Source organism: Antedon mediterranea, chromosome 7 (assembly GCF_964355755.1).
Source record: "Antedon mediterranea chromosome 7, ecAntMedi1.1, whole genome shotgun sequence".
NCBI classification, from domain to species: domain Eukaryota; kingdom Metazoa; phylum Echinodermata; class Crinoidea; order Comatulida; family Antedonidae; genus Antedon; species Antedon mediterranea.
Genome location: NC_092676.1, coordinates 8,774,151 through 8,797,488, shown reverse-complemented (window position 1 = coordinate 8,797,488; position 23,338 = coordinate 8,774,151). Strand labels below are relative to the sequence as shown.

At 32.1% G+C, this 23,338-nt stretch overlaps 1 protein-coding gene and 1 pseudogene across 1 annotated transcript in view; both read right to left on the bottom strand.

Moving 5' to 3' along the window:
• Positions 1-23,338, bottom strand: part of LOC140054176 (uncharacterized) — a 106,908-nt gene continuing 83,570 nt past the window's right edge. Inside the window, exons 34-36 of the mRNA XM_072099068.1 lie at positions 16,795-16,984; positions 16,053-16,195; positions 1-2,627 (exon numbers count right to left, since the gene is read on the bottom strand). Of these exons, the coding sequence (XP_071955169.1) occupies positions 2,612-2,627; positions 16,053-16,195; positions 16,795-16,984 (349 nt within the window). The 3' untranslated portion in view covers positions 1-2,611. The remainder of the gene's footprint in view (positions 2,628-16,052; positions 16,196-16,794; positions 16,985-23,338) is intronic.
• Positions 17,333-17,450, bottom strand: LOC140055791 (5S ribosomal RNA; annotated as a pseudogene).

Genomic DNA, 23,338 nt, shown 5'->3' with positions numbered 1-23,338 from the left:
TAAATGGTCATTTCGACCAAATCTTTAATTTGACTTTGATCAACAACGAGCCTCTTGTACAAACAGAAAAAACATCGTTCAAAACACGGCTAATACAAATAATTCTTATTTTATAAATCACTTTTTGAATATTAAATGCACCATGCAACATAGAATTCTGTAAACAAAGTTAATTTCAAAAGTTACTCAATACTGTTTACTTCTAAAAATAACTTTAACGCTAAAAAAATATGTTATACTTTCTGAAAAAAATAATATAACTTCTTGATCCGAATCGCCTATAACGCTGCATATATCAAAATTGTTTAATACTCTTTGGAAAATGTTAGCATTAATGTAGTGTGCAGTCGCTGGACATATACATTGGACATAACGGACGAATGACCGCTAGCATGTTCATTAAAGGACTATTAACGCAACCGATATAATCATTGTTGTTTAGAATTTACGAGACTGAGAATTGAAAATAGTTAGCCGACAATCTATAGATGTATACGGATGTATTTTATATTGCGTTTTGATGGAACTGTCTGTGTGTGATGTATTGTCAACCGTCATTAAATTCAGCTGAATGTCGGTCAGTTTATAAAGACATGCAGATATAAAGAGTGCTATAAATAACTGGAATTAATTTAGACATCTACGATTAAAATATTCTTAAATCATAGTTATTAACTAATTGTATTGAATGAATTAAAAACCAATTTTCATCTATTTACCTGTGAATAATAAAGTTTCATTAAACCTAAAATGCATATCGTTATTGTACCAAGTGAGTTATTAAAACACAATTTGTATTATTGAGCAATAATAATATTATATTTGTTATTGTACTTAAGTAATAAATTAGTAAAACGAACTTAGCGCACCTAGCGGTTAAAAACAGATTTAGTATTGTACAAATTCTATGGAATAATAAAGATTAATTCACCATCCGGGTATTTGTTGAGTTGCTTACCTTGATATTCATCTCCACGAAGAACAACAACATTTTAAATAATATAATGGCATGATACAATAATAAAACTATTTACTGGTAACTACAAAACCAAATGACGTCATTTATGCCGTTACCATAATTTAAGCCAAAGAATGACATTGTTGGAGAATAAGCAATGTTCTTTACATTAAACGAGTAAATCTTAAATTTAAGATAATTTAACGTTGATGTTAATGCATATTTAAATTACAGTTGATGACCATCAGTATAAAAAGGAACCAATGACCATCAGTATAAAAAGGAACCGTTACAAAATAATTCAAATTTTTTTTACTACAATAATGTATGGTTTTTGATGTTGTTTCAATTTAGAGGTTTATGCAGGAAGTCACTGCAATAAACAGTGTGTGTATGGTTTAATCTAAAAAAACAAATAATTGCCTAAACTGTATGATAAACAAAATGTAGTTACTGCAGTAAATGCAGTAGCATATTATTGACAAGTAAATAGGTTTTACATGTTGTATTGCAAGAAACACAACATGTATGATCACCACCTAATATTATTCCATGCTCTATTGTGTATGATCACCTAATTTAATACACAATGTAAAAATTAGATTATCAAAAGATTATATTAACAATACATAATTACATCGCTCTTGCTATTTTCTCCGAATCTATTATCAAACTGAACTTGCAATATACATAATTTACTGTGTAAGTGTATTTGAACAATTTGTGGCAATAGTGTTCTTAGTTATGTCGATTTAACCATTTCTTTGTTGTTGATTTAGGTAGGGTTTTTTAAATTATTGAAACAAACAACTGACTTGAAACTATCAGTCAAGTTGGCTACACGTGGTTGCTTACATAAATTGACTTCTGAACTTGAACTTTGTGGGCTGTTGACTTGTTATAGTTTTGAACTACTTGCTGCTGTTGACTTGGTTACATGATAATTATATATTCTGTTACTTGTCAGTGGGTGTTTGATGTGATCACATTTTAAATCACATTTTAGAAAGCTCTTGGTTAGGTTGACTCGGTTACATGACTTAGTTACTTCTTAGTTGACTTGGTTTCTTGTTAGTTGACTCAGTTACCTGCTAGGAAGTTGATTTGGTTGTTGACTTATGAAGTCTTGCTTGGAAACTATTGACTTGTTAACTTGCCAGTTAGCTGTTTACTTGTTTATTGCAGGTTATGAAACTGTTAGTTAGATTCATAATAGAAATCTGTTGACCTGGTCACAGCTTGGAACCTATTTACTTGGTTGGAAACTATTTACTTGGTTCTTGTCAGTGAGTTGTTGTCTTGGTTATCGATTCGAAAGCAGCAGACTTGGTTAAATGCTTGGAATCTATTGACTTGGTAACTGTCAGTTAGCTGTTAACTTGGTTAATAAAACAATTTACTTGCGAGTTGCTTACCTCCAAGCAGATATGTTTACATGCATTAATAGATTTTTTTCATTATAGTCGCTTGTCTTGGCAGCTATTCAGCAAACGGTTAACTTAATTATGTTACAGATTAGTGACAATCTTCTTGGTTTGGTTGACCACTCACTTGTTGCTATATGTATAGTCTTGATGACAGGAACAATTCATTGACTTGGTTAGGTTAAAGGCTTGAAATCTATTACCATCTTTTGATTTTAGTATAAATACGTTAAACTTCACTTCCACTGTAAGAGAACAAAATTGGAACGTACTATTGATTAGTTTTTCTAATATTGTTTGAGTAACATTTTAAAAGGTTCACAGATTGATTTTAACAAAGCATATTGATTTTATGTCATTATTTTCATATGCAGTGTAAGAAGCATAACATAATAATAGCATTGTGCATAGCAATAATACAGTATAATTATTGTCGTGTGTATTTGGAACATCAATAACTGAAATATCTGAAAATGTGTAATTTGGATGTTGTTACTGAATTGTATCTAGTTAACAATGCATTTTGAGTGACCTAATTGTGGAGTGAAGAAATTCCTTAAGAATTACAGCAACATTTGACTGTCGTAAAGAACATTGTTTTTATACAAAACTTGCCATGCTAATATTCCAAATAGCTAAAGAGGAACTAAAAAATGCCCCAGCTCATTGACATCAGTCATGTGAGGGAATAGGTCAAAGTTTTGATTATTAGTGGTATTATAATATAGATTATTTTTAGATCACTTCATGCTAAATATTTTTCATCATTTCATAGTACCTGGACGCATGATTATGCTATGAATTTTTATTAATTTTGGTTATTAAAGAATTATAATTACATAGATTGCATTAATCAGTCAACTAATAACTGTCTCATGAGAAAAACATTTCTATATTCTTGTAGAAGATGGATCGTTTGAATTGTATAATTTACGGATATTAAAATATCTTATATAAGTTTTTAAGCACATTATTAGTAAGCCAATCAAGGCTTGAAGGCATCAATAGGTTCTGGTTAATTGCTTATTGCGATTGAACTATACATTTATATAATCATTCACATGCAAAAGCAGCAACGATAATTGATAATTGTGAGCATACTGAAATAGATTGAAAAATAAAATTCTTTGGTCCAAATTCTTCATGCATCCCATAAGGGCTTCTATCAATTCTTTTTGACCTTTTATGACCTAATTATTGGTTTTTTTTATAAACACGTTCATTATGTATGGACAGCAAACATGGCCATGTAAATTTAGTGGTATTAAAGATTAGTGCCAGAAAATATCTGGGTCTTGGGTTCAAAGCCTGACAATATGACCTTAGTTTATACTATGTTTTTGTGATTGAATTACAGTGGCTATATGCAAATCACAGGATATCCTGAACAATACCTGACATCATAAGCAATGAATAATTGTTAATAAATATTAATAATAATAATTTAAATTTAATTAAAATAATCATTTTTACAAAATGACATCAACTTACTGTAATTGGACGTAAAAACTAATACACCAGTACATAAAAGTACTATCATGACCGCCTATATTGTTATTAATTTCTGAGTTATAATATTTTTGAAAGTCAGGGATGGTATTATAGAGTATGTCCTTAGGTAAAATAAAATAGAAGAAAAAATCTCACTGGAGATTGATATTATTTAATGTTATCACATGCAAAGGGCTTTGAACAAATTATGGGGAGCTCAAAGATTATGAAAATTGATTATAAAAGTGATTTTGTTGGATCTTATTTTCACAGAATATGATTAATACAGACATTTTTCATCTCCGTATGACATCAATGTTTAGTCGAGTAGCTGGGTTGTTGAGACAACACCACCACAAACTAAAATATATATAGTATTGGTTCTAAACACTCATTGTTCTGATGGTAGAATCAGTCTTCTTAGATACTGTAAAAGGTAATCTGGTTTTCAGGCTGGAAACTGAGGAAACGGACCCATGGCAGTCAGACATGCAGTGCCTACCAGATCAGTACACCGGGAGACAATTCCCTACGCTTTTAGTATATGTCTGTACACAAGACCAACAGCTTTACATTGAAATGAGGCAATGAGAGTAAAGCAGCTCGCCTAAAGATATAATCAGTATGGTAGAGATCGAACATATGAGTACATTATTACCATTAGATCATCACTCTCCAGTATATACAGCACCCAAGACAATTCCCAGATGGTCTCCAATCCAGAAAGCAACCAAGCCCAACGTAAATGACTTCAAACTAGAGGTTAGCTCATGTATACTCCCAGCGTATCTTTTGATAAGTATCGGGGATTCTGTACTACAGTTTTCACTGGGTCAACCTACCAGTTCAATAACTTTATTATGGAAACCAGATCGAGGATTTTGAAATAGGGGCCGAGACAGTATTTGAAGCAATCCGCGATATGATCGCCAGTAAACAGTGACATAACATTTTTTGCGTATGTTGATCTAACAAAAATAAGTAATTATATCCAATAATTATAGGGTTGGTATACATTTATTCTTTAAATCTACTGCTTGTATGCAAGATGATACATATCAGCTACAATCCAAGCCTAATTCTTTTCTAATTGCTTTCGTTCGTTGTTTTTCGTCACCGTTCAAAAATGAAAAGCGTGACCTAAATAGAATAGTCAAGACCGCATCGCGTATAATTGGATCTGCACAATTGCCTTTGGAGAACATATTTCGGATCGTCTTCTGAAAAAGGCAGTGGCTATCAAAGATAATCAATTTCATCCGGCCTCTAGTTTAGTCCGGGAGCCCATGAAGATTTGTTTAGCATTGCGAGTACAAAAGGTCTGAGGCATACAATATGTCAAGTGGGGTCCTGGGACCATCAAACGGCCGTTCTTAAGTTCCCGCCCCTGTACCAACTCTAGGGAGGGGCGCTCAAAATATCCCAAAATTTGATTTAATTAGCATAATCGAGTACATAAATGAAACCAATGTTAAAATTTTTATTTTTAGGGTCTAATTGAAGATCCGTCATTCTTAAGTGCAGCTCCTGTACCTAGTCCACTTAAGAAAGCCACTAATTAGCGCTAATTAGCATTTTAATTAGCATGGTCGAGTACATCGATGAAACCTTGGGCAAAACAATAAGTACATTTACCCAACTGAGAAAACGTAATTCTTAAGTGCCAAATCCTGTACCATGACCCCTTAAGAAAGGGTCAAAGGTCAATATATGTCTCACCTATACTTAATTAACATAATCAGTACACCTGTAAAACCAATGCAAAAATGTTTATTTTTAGAGTCTAATTGAAGATCAGTCATTCTTAAGTGTCAACTCCTGTACCTAGTCCACTTAAGAAAGCCATTAATTAGCGCTAATTAACATTTTAATTAGCACAATCGAGTACATCAATAGAACCTTCGGCAATACAATACAATACAACGTTTGCCCAACCAAATCCTGTACCATGACCCCTTAAGAAAGGGTCAAAGGTCCGTTTCTGTTTAAAAAAAAACTTGATTATGCATACTGAAGAAAATTATAAAATATTTATTTTTAGTATTTTCCTTAAATGGCAACTTCTGTCAACTAATTTCAGAAAGCTGGTAATTAGCATATTAATTAGAATGACTATATATGCTATAAACTTATATAGACTTATTTAGCATTAACGCCATATAAAGATAAAGATTCTAAGTTATGTTTTTAAACGACGTAGATAGAGACCTTTGCATTTTGAAAACGTTTATTAAAATTAGTAGTATTCTGTTAAGATTTAAGTAAACAAAATTTTAAAAAAATATTAAATTCCAGTACGTATCAATTCTGGCAAATGAAATGACAATATGATAATTATGTCCAAATAGTTTCAAATTATGAATTGTAGTAAAAGTTTAATACTACAAATCACATGCAAACTAATCAGAAGAGACTGCATTGTCAACGTCGTTATCATTCCTCACATTTTCTCCTGGTCTGCCATCTGGGTTCCTTCATGTCATATCCACTTTCCAGATTCCAGCCGTTTGATATATGGGCAATTCCATGGTCACTCGCATTACACATTACAGTCATTTTTGTTAGTATAGAAAGTACAAAGCTTAGACTAATTGGATTTTTAAGTCAATGTTTTATATGAACATACTTTAGGTGCAAGTCTTTAATAAAATACAAAAAAAAATTGTATGTCTTTACTTCGACAATGACGCCATTGCGAAATTCTGTCACACGCATTACACAAAAAGGACACAACAAAAATTTGATTAGATTTGATAAGAACGTGTCCTTAAACTAAACATATATGAATCAAAAGATCTTATATTTTTAATTGCTATACTTTTAAAGTATAAAATAGGATAATAAAAAAATTCAACATTACATAGATTTTAAAAATATTTGACATTTTAACAAAAAAGTCCTGTCACTCGCATTACCGTAAGAAATGAACTTAGTTTACTAAACAAAGCAGATTTTAGAACGAAGAAAAGTATACAATAATTAAATAATGCAACATTAAACCACTCAAAGGATTTTATATCAATTTTCAAGTAAAAACTTTTATTTCAACTCATTTGGATGAAGTTCTAAAGGACATCATCTATTTTTAACACTAACAGAACATCTTGTTTTTTTATAAACACAGTAACACTTTAACGGTCACTAAAAATGAAAATAGAAAATTCAAACAGCCATTTTACAAATTATGGAACTCAAAGTTCTTCGCAAACCAGCATCAAGCCTTCTTTTTGCCCTGGTAGTGGCTTTAGCAAAAGCTATAGTCAAAGTAACTCGTACATTGGTGTTGCTGATGTATCTACGGTTTTTCTTCCAACATCTAACCACGCTGATACATCAGGATGACTTGACCGCAATATCAGTACCTGATGCCTCGTTTCACTCTTTACATCGCTGATGTTCACCGCGCTCCTCAAAATTAATTTTTCGTTACGCGAATGCATACCACTGTATGAAAACATTCAAACTCTTAATACTAATTATACTGTAATAATGTTATCTCCTTGTCCCACTACTTTGCTCCTAACAAACTCTCCCTCAACCCAATCATAACATCGTATTTGGAGTTATAATAATGATGTGTCCATACTTAAAACTTTATTGAAAACCATGAAATCCCATCAGTTAAATCTATTAAATTTCATTGGGTTATCATTAATAACAGCCCTCTCATCATGGAAACTCTCTAAGAAAATGAGAAAAAAGTGTCTTGGAATCCTATCAAGTTATCTTCCTTCCTCCCCTCTAGTATTCTCAAACTTAACTCATCCTTCCTTGTTCGAGCTATCCTAATATTGTCTTGGCCAACCCAACAAACATCCGTAATTTCATATTCTGCAAAAATGCTTCTAATTATCTATCGGGCGCCCATCCCATTACTCCCATTTATTTTTCCTTCCTTTACTTCTTAAACTCAAATGATCAAGGACATTAATTCTTTTACCAGCAAGGACAAGGTGTATCTTTTTGCTACTAATAACACCATTCAATCCTTTTACCAGCAAGGACAATGTGTATCTTTTTGCTACTAATAACACCATTCAATCCTTTTACCAGCAAGGACAAGGTGTATCTTTTTGCTACTAATAACACCATTCAATCCTGCCACAAGATCTTCATCTTTTTAGGATTCCGTCTTCGTCCATTAATATTTTACATTATTATTATTACTGGTTTTCTTAATAAGCGGAATGGGTAGGCATACAGGTGATGGATCTTCAGCTGTCTCTAAATATAAACATTTCAGAATTGGTTTCACATTGTTTTCTCACGGTTTCTCATTGTTTCCACCCGGCAAATTGCCACCCGGCACATTACCACTTGGCCCTTTGCCGCCCAGTCCTTTGCTACCCGAACGCATGTGGCATATTGCCACCTTAGGCCTTTTGACACCTGGGCCCTGGCACCCGGCCAATTGCCACTACCGGCCATTTGACACCAGGCCTGTTGCCACCCGGCCATTTTCCACCCAGTCTGTGGCCATCGCTTAGTTTCCAACTAGCCTGTTGCCACCCGGCCTGCTGCAAACTGGCGTGCTTGCTACAAAGGCGCATAGCGTCTGGGCGAATATATAATAGGTCTATACTTTTCCCTGCTCTCAGTACAATTATTTGTGACTGGGGGAGCCAATTCATTAAACCATCATGATCTGAGATCCATCTGTGACCAATGATGGTATACAAGATCGTGGGATTAAAAAAAAATCTAATATCACGATATAGAGATAATTAGGCTCTATATTCTCATCCAGTGGAAATGCTACTGATGAATGTTAATTAAACAGTTGTTTTTACGAATTGTTTTGTGACAGTCCATTGAAGATTCTGCATATCATGAAATCAGTAACGAAATTGTATACATTTATTTGGATAAAATACAAATTAAGTGGTAAACAAGGTGGTCTACTTTAACAATTATCGGAAAACTTTAAACATCTGGGTCTATACCATAGAAAAGCAATTTATTAATTAAAATGATTTACACATTTTAATCTTGCGTTCATTTTAATTTAATTGCAGGCCTAATTAAGAAGGGCAAATAACACTCTCAGATCAGGAGGCAAAAGGCCGGGTGGCAAAAGCCCGAGTGGCAAAATGGACTGGGTGGAAATGGTCCGGTGTCGAAATAGGCTGGCAAAAGGCCAGGTGGCAACCGGTCGGAACCTATGTACCACTAACTATGCTAATTAAAGTTCAGGTGGGACATACATTGACCTATGACCCTTTCTTAAGGGGCCATGGTACAGGATTTGGCACTTTACGTTTTCTCAGTTGGTTAAACTTACTTATTGTACTTTCCAAGGTTTCATCGATGTACTTGATCATGCTACTTTTAATGACCACTAATTAATTACTTTCTTAAGCAGATTAGGTACAGGACGTGAGTTGATACTTAAGAATGATAGATCTTCAATTAAACTAAAAAATAAACATTTTAGCATTGGTTTCACATGTGTACTCATTATTTTAATTAAGTCCGGATGGGACATACATTGACCTTTGACCCTTTCTTAAGGGGTCATGGTACAGGATTTGGCACTTAAGAATTACGTTTTCTCGGTTGGCTAAACATACTTATTGTATTGCCGAAGGTTATATTGATGTACTCGATTATGCTAATTAAAATGTTAATTAGCGCTAATTAATGGCTTTCTTAAGTGGACTAGGTACAGGAGTTGACACTTAAGAATGACGGATCTTCAATTAGACTCTAAAAATAAACATTTTTGCATTGGTATTACATGTGTACTCATTATGTTAATTAAGTCTAGATGGGACATATATTGACCTTTGACCCTTTCTTAAGGGGTCATGGTACAGGATTTGGCACTTAAGAATTACGTTTTCTCAGTTAGGTAAATGTACTTATTGTATTGTCAAAGGTTTCATCGATGTACTCGATCATGTTAATTAAAATGCTAATTAGTGGCTTTCTTAAGTGGACTAGGTGCAGGAGCTCCCACTTAAGAATGACGGATCTTCAATTAGACCCTAAAAAAAAACATTTTAACATTGGTTTCATTTATGTACTCGATTATGCTATTTAAATCACATTTTGGGGTATTTTGAGCGCCCCTCCCTAGAGTTGGTACAGGGGCGGGAACTTAAGAACGGCCGTTTGATGGTCCCAGGACCCCACTTGACATATTCTATGCCTCAGACCTTTTGTACTCGCAATGCTAAACAAATCTTCATGGGCTCCCGGATTATATGTTCCAGTTGATGCGCAGCGGTTGGCGATTTCGTTCTATTAAGGCCAATAAGGCACGATTTACAAATAGTTTCTTTCCAGGAGCTATTAGAGCCTTAAACATAATGTAGATACTTTTTTATAATGTTTTTGTTTTTGAGTTTGTGTTGTGTCCATTGGATATTGTGCTCCGCCAACAGAGCAAACAGAATTTCTATGTTTTTTCTTAAAACAAATGATAATAAATGATACTTGACTTGACTTGACTTGACTTGATATTGAAAGACTAAAATAAAGAATGAATGGAATAAAGGTCAGTAATACGTTTGTTTTTAACATAAATGACCCAAAAGAAAAAAACCTAGATAGTTGAACTCGGATTGTTGTTTACAAGATTAATATGGTCTATATCAAGGTCTACAAATCTAATAATAATTACACCAAAGGCAAACTTTGGTTTTAAAAGATTATAAAAATAAATCCTGTATGAGATATTGATGTTGTGTTAATGGTTCATTAAGATTATTATTATCTATGTATAAAAATATAAATAATTCAAAATTACTTTAACAACTCAGGTATATCCACACCTGCCTTGAAAAACACAATTGTGTTGGTGGGTGAAATTAAGGTGTGGTCTTCCAAAATTTAGGGGCTGAACTTTTTGAGCCCTTCCAATGTTTTTATTTAAGTTTATAATTTATTTTTGGGTAAATAAACAAAAAAAAAGAAAGAAAATTCAATATAATTTATCTAATGGTTTAGCTTTTATTGTATCATCATTTTGTGCGGAAATTAAATTTTGGGGTGGGCTTATTTACCATTACATTTACTGTAAGTGAGATATTTTCAATGATATTTAAGGAAGTGGTATTTACTTCGATAAAATAAATAAAGAGTGTTTCCCTTTAAGGTGAAATCTACTGCAGAATACTGCAGTAATGACATTTTATATTGCATTAATTTAAGCTTTTAGTTCGCTTCAATGTAGAAGTTTGAGGAAGTCACTGCAATAAACAGCTTGCTAATAAGATATTGTTTTAAAGAATAAAAAAATAGTAAATGTAGTTTACTGCAGTAACTGCAGTAGAATAATGTTGACATACTCCTATAGTCTACAGTAAGTGTAAATTGTGAATATGGACATAGAAGTTGTTTAATAATGCTATATACTACTGTATATCCAAATGAATAATACTAAAACAATTTATAGTAAAATACAAAGATTAATACTCCCATCTTCTAAACCACCCAGTGATGATAAATGCAGCCATAGTCTGTCTCTCAATATTGAATTGCCCATCAGCGGAAGCTCGGAGATTTAGAACCCTTACAAATACAAACTGGATATAATATGAGGCTTAACGGTATACACAATAATTGATTGCTTAGATCACCAAATCAATTTTAAATGAGGCAGGCTATGAACCCAGGAAAATAATTGACAAATGGCACTACTCAGATTTCAAGAAAACATTTTACGGATTAGGAAAAAGGACGGCTAAAATATAACACTCAAATGAAGTAATTATTTACAAATTTATGATCATTTGTAAAAGCATGGAAATGGGATTTGAAATAAAATATGTAAAATTCATTAGGACATTAGCAATTGAAATGAATTTGTAACAATGTCATTAAACCTTTGGGGAAATTGGGTGTTGGAGAAGATAACATTTATGAAACTATCTAAATCACAACCTTTCCGTCAGGACATATCTATTAAGGGAAAACCTCTATTAGGGATTTTACTGTATCTAAATCACATTCAAAATCTTACACTACAGTATAATAACCTCTCCCTAAACCCCTATTCAAGGGTTATTACGAGAGGGAACTTTTCCAAAACGAATGAGCGAAAATATATGTTTCTACGCTATGGTCAACCCATGTAATATATTTCAGATATAGAAATGACTTTTTGGTATCTTTACAAACTGTTTATTCAACCAAGTTCCACAAACGAGTGCTGCACACCAATGCAAGTTACATTGTGTATACGCACACATTGCGTACCACCACAGGGTAAACAATATCACAACTATGCTACAGGGAGTAAAAAATCAATATCACACGCAATTTAGAGGATACCCTATTTAAGGGACACTTAAATGGATCACTAAAGTGTCCCTAAAGCTTGGTTCCCACTAGGACGCAACGCAAGGACGTAACACAACGCACAGTGATTTGACCAATCACAATCGATAGATAAATCAAACTGTCGCTTGTCATAGGTCAACTTGCTTGCGGTGCGTTTACGTTCTTGCGTTGCGTCCTAGTGGGAACCAAGCTTAATAGGTAAATTAGATAAAATATCATCTTTATATTACCACAAAGCACACCATGCATGTGTACTTAATATTTCTAAATAGAGTTATAAAGTTTGCATACTACTACTATTGATTCCGTCACTCACAGTAATTAAATAAATTTTGGAAACTAAAGGCGAGGATACAAATTCAATAACTTTTATTTCTTATCAGCACAAAATGCATATCAAATATTATTACATAATTTAATATTGTTAGGATCAATGTCTTGGAGCTATTAGTGATCAATACATTCGTATACACGTCTATCACATTACAGTTTTACGGCTATATTACAACATATTGTGAAGAGTTCATGACCTCATCCCATCAGTGACAGTGAATTCATTTGTGATGAAATACAGTACAAAACCATTAGGGTCACTTTTGGGACCCAACAAAGTGTCCCCTTACTAGGGTGTCCCAAAGGAGCGGTTCCACTGTTTTACTTAATTGCAATAGTTAAAGATGTATAATTGTCTCCTGAAAAAACAATTCTGAGAAAAATGTTGTTTATGCCATTTTTAAGGTCACATTATTTGACCAAAAAAAATGTATTTACCTGATAAAACTGTAATTGAAAGCTACAAATAGTCAAATTGGCTGCCAGCTAATCGGTTTTTGGGTTGAATTAAACCATTTATTTTGTCATTTGATAAGTGAAAACATTTTTTTTTCTACAGAAAACTACAAAATAATCTATTGAAAGACTGATTTAATTATTCATTTTCTTGTTTTTGAGGGAAAATACATCTTTAATAGTTTTTGAAGGATTTAATTTCAATCAAAAAGTTCTGGTGATGGTATTACCTAAAATAATAATCATTCGCATGTTTTGCTTACATATAGTTCTACAAAGCTTCACTTCTCAACTTCTCAATTTTCTTTCACCGCAGTTTGATGGTTTTCTGAAGACACTGATACAACATGTTATTTTTAGCTAATGTTGAATTTACTATTGAATAATTAAAAAAAATTTCTCATTAATTTAAGATTATTACCGATTACTGTCCAATTAAAATAAATGAAATGAAGATTACTGATTTGATAATGACATTGAAGTAGGCAATTATGAGTTTTGTACATTTAGCTACAGTTTATTAATAATCACCAACTGACTGAGGGCATGTCTCTTCTATTTTACCTGCCACTTTTTGTATGCCCTTAATAAAAATAAGGAAAAGTAGGCAATTTAAATCCATGAAATTAAATTATAATTACATAGATGACATTGAAAAAAAAAATTGTTATAATTAATATGGTATGCAATTGGTAAATGCTGGTCACCTATTGTTTTCTGAATCTTCCAATAAACAAGCACACAACAGATTCTAATCTCTTGGTAAGTAATTTAAATTCATGATATAAATTACTGTATATAGATGACATTGAGAATGAGATTGCCAAAAAAAATATCAAATTTCTAAATTAACTAGATTTGAACTGGTCACGGTGACGAGTTAGGCTATCGCGTAACACATCATAACATGCACATGCTATTTGTTATGCTTAGTCTACAGTAGGCTGCACCACATCAATCATAGCATCAATCAAAATCATCAACAGTTGACAATATTGGCATTGTAAATGGTTTAGTTGACGGGTTAGTTTTTATTTTCACCACTCACGTTTATTTAATTATTTAAATATGATGACCTTTTCAAATTAAAAATAAAGTTCATACAGTATGTCTGAAGGAGAATGTTTTGAGTAATAACATTATTGAAAATTGGAAGAAATGTTTACGCGATATGCGCTTCATTGAATGTGACGAACTGTGTCGAAAGAACTATTTTAAAAATTCAGATGGCCATATGATGACATCATAACATACTTACGGTCTAAATTTCACATTAATTCATATCTACAACTCATTACCCTTTATAATAAGTTAAAGAAACAGGGTGTCACCATTGTCTATGTACCTTTTTTTTCTCTATGAATATTGATGTATGTATCGTTATGGTGTCAAATTTCCAATAAATAAATACAAAATATACATTAATAATGTCAATATACACAAATATATACTCTTTTAAAAAAAATTAAAAGCAGTACTAAATTGTGTGAATTTACAGGAGATATGATACATATCTTTTACCTTAGTATTGTTATGTCAAATAGTTACTATAGAGCACAGCTTTAACAGGCTTCTCAGAGCAAGTTTGTGAAAAGGTGAAACTATGTTTTCGGCTTTTTTGCTTGGAAAAAGGTATATTTTAAAAATGCACTGTATAAAGCATCGAATTAGGGGGGTTGTCAAGCACTTTATCTAGATATAGTACATTAAAAGGAACTTTATTAGAAGATCTATCAGGACTCAGTACCTAATGATAATGATGATGAGTTCATATGTCACCACTGCCTCAAATACACTAATAGCATACTCTACAGAGATGGCAGATGATGATATTATACACTGTATGTTAGATTTAGCTTAAATGTCATCATCAGAAATAATAAAAGTATATCAATTTAATGTTTTTATGTGGCAGATTAACCTGAAAGAAGAGATTACACATTTAGATATACGTACTATACTCCACGTATTAACCTGTTATCTAAAACCCTCTAAAGCATTAACCTGGAACACAACATAATACAATGCATTAGATAAAATTGAAAAGTTTGTTTGAGAATAATAAAGTATGAGCTGGGAAAACAATTGACTTTCGCTATTATAATGTATTATAGGTTAACCTATATAAAATTTATAAAATGGAACAGATGTAATTTATTAAAAAAATATATAATGTAAAGATATTGATCTCATTGCAATGTGTTTTTAACATAAAATGTGTAACATAGTGCTTTAGTAGAACTTGTTGAAAGATAAATTATCCTATTCGAATAACATAGCAAATTCAGATCTGTTTTTTAGTCATGTTTTAAAGAGAGTCTTTCAGATAATGCAAAAATGTATAGTATGTGAACATAAAAATTAAACGTAAAAAAACCCATGAATGAAAAATCATCCCAACCAAGATTTGAACACCAACAATAGATATGCATCGGATTTATCTTTCTTTCGCAATGTTCTATGTGCTGTATCTGTACATACAACATTATACTCTTTGTCCAACGATAGGAAAGAAGCTTACAAGTTACAGACAAAGGTCTATCGGGGAACATAGGATCAGTGAAGCTATAGTAAGGAACAAGCTTTCTAAAGCTCCTTTCACACTGTTATGTATTCCGGTCAAGTGGGCTGAAATCATGAAAAATGGTTTAGGCCATAAAGAATAGAAAATGAAAGTGTATGTACGTATGCGTAGTCTGGCTTTCTTTCCCGACACCGTACCAAATTCAGGCTCTGTGTAAATAGCTTTAATGTTACTGTATTTATATACCACATTGCACAAACAATGTCGTCTCAATGCACTATGGACTTTTTAACTACTGTACATGCTTCTCCCCAAGGGTCACGTCATGTTGGTGCTGCCAAGTACATCGCTATATCGTCTGTCCATGACAGTGGCTATGTTAGCTAATACACCAGGGTAACCCCCTACTCTTCTAGTGCATGCGAGCATTTTATGTACACAGAACCTACGGTTTATAGCCCAAGAAGACTAGAACCAAGATGTATGTGAGCCTCTAACCCTTACCACAAGGATTACGCTTCCACTGTCTTAACCGCTCGGCCACTCACTCATTACTTTTAGCTCAAAAATAAAACAATACCTGTCTGTTTCTGCATGTTCTGCAAGGTTTTCATCAATAAGAGGTAGGAACACATAATTGCATGGTAATGCTTGATTTTTGGCTTGTGGAGAGGTTGCAACAAAACCTTGATATAAACATACTAAAGGCACTGGTCCATTTCTCTGTGAGTGAAAAAAAATAACAAATAGTTACAGATATTTCATCTCCTCAAAATTACAATATTGACATGGCTTTGATTAAGCTTTTTGAAAATGCTTTTAGTCAATTTTTAGCTACAATAAATTGTTTAGCCTTTTCTGTTGGAAAATTGAATGTAAACAATAAAAACTTGAGAGGAAATGATTTGTGATTCTGTTTAAACTCTATACAGATATAGTGACACATTTTGTTAGAATAAAGTATTATTTTATCAAATTGTATAATCTGGTAATGTATTCGCCCACTCAAATAATATAGAACTCATTTATTTGGACAATTTCAGGATATAATGCGCTTTTGATAATTCTTTTCATTTTTTTAAATTCAAATGTTTATTATTATTATTATTATTATTATTAGACTCGGTTGTATAGATGACTACACTATCCAACTAGTTTGACAAAAAAATGTGATGTGCCTGGTAGTAGTAATTGGTAGTGATGCCCAAATATGGTAGTGATATATGTGCCCATATATGGGCACATCACATGTTTTACCATCTTTGATAGTGTAGACCGAGCATTAGAATAATAATTAAAACTATTTGCATAATTTAGCCTACCACAACTTTAGCGACTTGTTCTTTTTCTGCGATGACCTCCAGTAAACGTGTCAGTGACGCTAGTGGCCAATCAGTAGTGGGTAACATTTCACAATCATCCGCTATGTCTGATGGTGGCTGTAAACCGAATACTTCGCACAGAACTGATTGCACTGGAAGATCAAAATACTCAACAGGCAAGTGCCTCAACCTGTAAACGAAAAATTTCATTTTTTAGTACATTTAGTAATTTTATACGGTGAAAAATAAATAAATGATGTACATAAAGTTGCTTGCTCAATGCATATGTCAACTTCAGACAATGACAGCCTGATTTTATTTTATTCAATCGAAACCAACAGCAATAATTACCGCCACTAACAGGTTTGATACAAACGAAGCAAGGACTGTTTAAAGCACCTTGATTGCTCCTGACATTGATCAGGGCTTCTCTCGTCCAGTGCCTACCTGGACCAGAGGTCTGAAGCAGATACTAGATGCAGGGGCTGCCATAAGAGTCAGCAGTGCTGATTTCAAATGCCTAACGGGACCCCAGCTCCGTATACAGCACCCGCTATTCCCAGATGGTCTCCCATCCACGCTCTAACCAGGCCCAACGTTGCTTAACTTCGGTGATCTGACGAGAACCGGTGTTTCAACGTGGTAAAGCCGTATATAGAACCGGTGTTTCAACGTGGTAAAGCCGTATATAGAACCGGTGTTTCAACGTGGTAAAGCCGTTCTTAATTGAGAACGGCTAAACCAAGTAAGAACAAGAGGAATGTTGTCATTAGAGGTGGTAGGACGGTGAATGCACAGACAGACCATTAAGAGTACTGTACGCGTTCTATCCGGCTGGGATACGAAATTATAACAGATAGATAGATTATGTTTAAAGATAGTTCTTTTTCTTTATATTTATTTAAGACTAAGCTATTGCATAATAAATGGACTTTGTAATCTGTATTGACTTCCCATTTCTTGAAAAAATATATATATATATAGAAAACAGAAACTGAAAACATTCAAACAATTTTAATTAATTAATTTTAAATTGAAAAAAAAAAACTTTAAAAGAAAATATTGGGTTGTATATTGCCATTAACATCTCCAAATAAAGGTTTTTTCCACTGCATGAAATTTTAACTCCTTCATTTTTTTTTTTTGGTACTTTGAACTTTGAATATATAGTCTGTACTTTCTGCAAAATTATGCAATTCAATTATCATGAAAACATATTGATAAGCACTCATGGAAATCAAACAGCTCAGTAGATATGCGATCGAAATGAAAATCACAGCAATAGTACTCCTCTGCGAAAACATATATATGAATATACATTATACATAAATCATCTGTATTGCAGTACCTTATCAAAAAAATTTCAAGGCGCATTACAGACAACTAAAACTAAATATTAATGTTTAAGCAATATTTTTTTTAATTGATTTTAGGAGTTTTTTTAAACTTAATGACACCTCACAAATATACTTTGGAAACATGTTTCACATATGGGGGACAGCCACATGGAAGGACTGTTCCTCCTTGTAGGATTAAGAAAGAGTCGGGTATTATCAACAGGGGATCGCAGCAAATAGCGTCCGGTATTAATAGACGCACAAATACATTTCTTAGTAGAAGACATGTTTAATGAACCCAACACTTTGAATTGTAAACTTAACTCTGCTACAGAGCTGTATGAAATTGAAGAGACCCCAAAGGACGGCAAAACATAATATGATTTTAGAAAATCCATATCATTCAATTAAAAACCATACTGAAAATAAATTAGCTTTCTGTTTCATGAGGGAATAAAATCCACACATTGATTGGTTTAAGAAACTAAATTTTAAATCTTTTAAACTGTTAATAGTGTAGACATTTTTGTTACAGCAATAATTTTTATACATTAACAAATTAAAATTCATATAAATATAATAATCAATAAAATATATTTTACTCATTTTTAACTTTGTTTTCATTTGCAATCTTCTTAATAAAAAAAAGTAATTTATTTAAAGAATAACAACAGCAACTTCATTCCCATGACAACAATAATACTAACCCCTAATCGTTATATTCATAAATTTGACAATATTTGCAATTTCAAATAAAACAATTTTTTTATTATTGTGTATTCGCATGGTGATTCAGTTTCATTACACTCGATTTATAATCAATACTCAATTAAGGTGAGAAAGGAACTACACGAGAAACCACCAATTACATGAAAAATGACAAACTCTTTATTATTCTTTATTATTCCTATGTGGTATTCGAGCAAAGAAAAAAAGTGAAAAAGAACTTTGTTTTATTATACTCCTGGTGAACAAAAAAAATATATGATACAAATAATAATGAATGTTTGATTGGGAAAAGTATTTTATGATTTGAAACACTGCCTATTAAAAGTAAACTTGTATAAATTACTCCGCTACGTCTATCTTTAATAAATGTAAAATGCTAGCTGGGAAGCTACAATAGGCCATTTAAAAACGCAGCACTCAGATTTGACCGCAGAGTAGAAATAGCAATACAGATGCACACTACAGTTTGTTTTTTAATGCACAGCAAAAAGAGTTTAATAAAAAAATGTGCAACAGAACCACTATAAAGAACTTTTACTATGCAATAAAAATATAATAATACTGAATGATATAATTATGTTTGATTACAGATATTTTCACAATAATTACAAATGCTATGAATAAAATTACCTAGGGTATACTACTGTTATTCCATGTCAATAGCTGACCTTTTCTGCTATATTCATATTCTTTTAGTTTCCAGAAAAATAAATATTACACAAAACAAAAACAAGTCTACATGATGGATAAAAATACAAAAAAACAAGACACCATATAAAAATATGGTGCGTTACACTTTCCTTTCCACATAAAGTGGTTGACTTCCAAAAATAAGCCATACTGTTTCTCTGTGGTCATTGTGAAAAGCCTGTAACGTTTTATTATTTAAAAGATTAAAGCATATTCATAACGTTTCATTTTTCATTACTAGTTATATATATTGAGAAAGAAAAAACAATAGGTGCGTTGACGTCTACTAACAAATAGACATTTATCGTCGTGGCCCATAGCTATTCTTGGAATTAAAAACGAATACAAAAGGCGAGGTTCTGAAAACTATCATCCTAAAATATTTTATAGCGGTCATAAAATGTTCAATTAAAACACTGTTAAAGGCTATATTTTATCATTTTAGGAAACAATTTGCATCGTTCTCATGAATTAAAATGGTGAACCATTCAGAGTAAAATGCTAATAGTAGTATGGAAAACTACGTTCACCTTTTTTCCATCTCACGGAATAGAAGCTATGTTTTTTTAAATTAAAATATTCAAGTATAATTTACTTAATTCAAGTCACTGATAAACAAAGGAACACAAAGGCCTACTAAAAACAGAGAAACAAGCACTATTTAAAATTATATAAACTAGATGGCACGCTCGCTTCGCTCGCGTACCATCTAAGTCGTGCCCACAGATGGTTCTCGAATACACAGTATTTCCAGCGAGAAAAAAATGGAGATTTCAAATGTACGTACCGCAGGACTATAATACATTGTCGTTTACAGAAACGAATAAATATACACAATGATTTATGTAATCAACCAAAATTAGCACCCTGAGAATTACTTCCGAGAGAGAAACAAAATGAGTCAAAATTTTTTATTTGGACTCATTTAAACAAACCCAATTTGTGTTTTGTATGTAACATTAAGGGTTGAGGGATGGGGGAAGAAGATAGGTACAAAGAGGAAACATTTTAAAATATATTCTTATCCACTCAGTAACGAAATATTGTTTTTAATGTTTTATAGGCCTATAAATAATATACCACTAAATACAGTAAAACATTTACGATTTAATACGGTACTTTGTTAAAACTCTCACTGTCATAGTCGATTGAAATAGTAAAGTACATGTAACGATACACCACTACGACGTTTATATATTTTTAAATTATTAATTAATACAAACGTTGAGAAGCAACTGTCAGTAATAACGTTTATTTATTTGTATATTATATGTTTATAATCTAACAGTAGGGCCTACCCACACTCACAGTAATAAAGTTTATTTGTATATATTTTTATATTACATCTAACAGTACCAACACTCACAGTAAGAAATTTGCGATTCAAATTGCGATCAAAAGTGGTTAATACCTTAACAGTATTGTACAGCATTGCAATACTATTTATGTTTATTTTCCAAGGGGCCCATAAATCTAAATCTATACCTCTATGGTTAAACCAAATAATTTGGAATGTTTATTTGTATATTATATGTTTATAATCTAACAGTAGGGCCTACCCACACTCACAGTAATAAAGTTTATTTGTATATATTTTTATATTACATCTAACAGTACCAACACTCACAGTAAGAAATTTGCGATTCAAATTGCGATCAAAAGTGGTTAATACCTTAACAGTATTGTACAGCATTGCAATACTATTTATGTTTATTCTCCAAGGGGGCCCATAAATCTAAATTTATACCTGTATGGTTAAACCAAATAATTTGGAATGTTCCATTCATCACAAATCAATACATTTGTAAAAACGTATATTAAATGTATCAAAATAGTATTTTTTAAAGAAAATCGGCCTGTCTTCAACATTATGATGCTGTACTCGAACTGTTCAACCGGTTTTCAGCTATTAAAAACAATTATCGTAGGAGGAGATAGGAAAATGCGAAGCCTCCTCGCATTTTTGTGGCGGGTATTTTTCAAGATGGACATCCATTAGACAGTGTATACCACGATCGGAAAACACCCCTATTTGGGGCAAATCGTTGAACCTAAATTCGTTTTAATCGTCAATAACTAATTATCTAACTTAATTTAATTAGTAAACAGGGTTACATCAGGTGGTTAAAATCAGTACCGAAAGTACGAACCAACTTTATATACCATCGAGTAAAAATTCTAGAAGTAAGGCGCGATTTACCGAATTTTGCCCTTACGTAAATTTATATATAGATAATTGAACTTCTGTGATACAGGTACAGAAGCTGTTAAGTCAGAATGTGTGATATGCTCTGACACCAAAAACACATCGTTTTTTCTTTCTTTTTTTTTTTTAAATAAAGCTCCAGCAATAAGTTGTCGCAATTTAAGTTCTGCACAGAAATATTTCGTAATTTAAATATTAGAGTTCTCTATTTTAGGTGACCACTTTTATATTTATATCTTGTACGTTTCTGTGGTATTTTATTTTTCTTTTTAACGATCTTTTTCACCTTTATTATATAATTTTTACCATTTGTAAATTTTCAGACAATTCAGGTTTTTTTGTATACTGCAAAATCGAAATGTTTTTTTATCAATCAATTAATAAAATCAGAAATTAAAAAATGAATAAAAATGGGTATACAAAATTACAACAATCAAGACAATTTTTGATTAAATTGAAAGTGCACTGAAAAATTCAACACATGGTCCTAAAAGTTTTTTCCAACAACTATTGACATTAAAATAACCATATGAAATGCCAAGGGTTAATAATACGTATTCAAAGCAAACTACTTTTGTTTTGAAAAAATGTATTTACCCAATCCTAGTTTGCAAGACTACAGGATTAAAACAAAATGTAAGATAAAACAAGAAGATATTTAATTCTTTCACATACAGTATTTATTCTATACATATTCTAAGCAGAGATTTTGTTGAGGAAAAGGATGATTTTTTAATTCTAAGAAAAGGTTTCTTAAAAATTTTTTTTTTTTTTGGGGGGGGGGGGGGAGTTGGTCTATAGATGGGTAATTTGTTTACTTTCAAAAACTGATTAAAAAAACAATATAGTGGGTCATTAATGTTCAGAAATGTTTCTTTTTTTAAATATCTTGTCAAACATACTCTTAAAAATGTTTTTCTCAGAAGAAGAAATTGCTGAGAATAGTGTTGATGGAGCTGGTGATCTGTGTGTTCCAGAAATGTGAATAGATCAAGACAGTATTATATCTTACTGGAATCGTCAGAGAATTCATGATGTCATGAATATCGGTTTATTAGAAAATCACGTAATCACTGGAGTACTGTTTTTTTTCTAAACGGTTGCAACAAAGTTGGTTGGAGGTGGATTTAATGGTAAATACAAAATTAAAAAAAACAATTTTGTCTCTTAATAATTGCCTTGTACTTTGCATTTCAAATCCAAAGTTTTCCATCTTCTTTTACAGTACAGTACTTGTATTTCATGGAATAGGTAGGTAAATGAAGACATTGGTTTTCACAAAAGCTTTTGCATTATGTCTGCTTATCTTAGAATTAAATATAATTTATAAATATGTAAAGGTTTAATTTAAAAATGCATACAAAAAACATTTACCAGGAGAGATAAAAGAGTGCAGTCCATGTAGTCACATCCTATTCTGCTAAATGTTTGATATTACCATAAACTATAATTGGTAATCATTGGCCATGTGCTTAAAAAATACATAAAATATGTAATGAAAAATGAATAAAGTATGATTTTTCATTGTTTTATCATAGTCAGCAATCTCGGTTTTTCATGTGCCAACTATGCTGTGTGATAA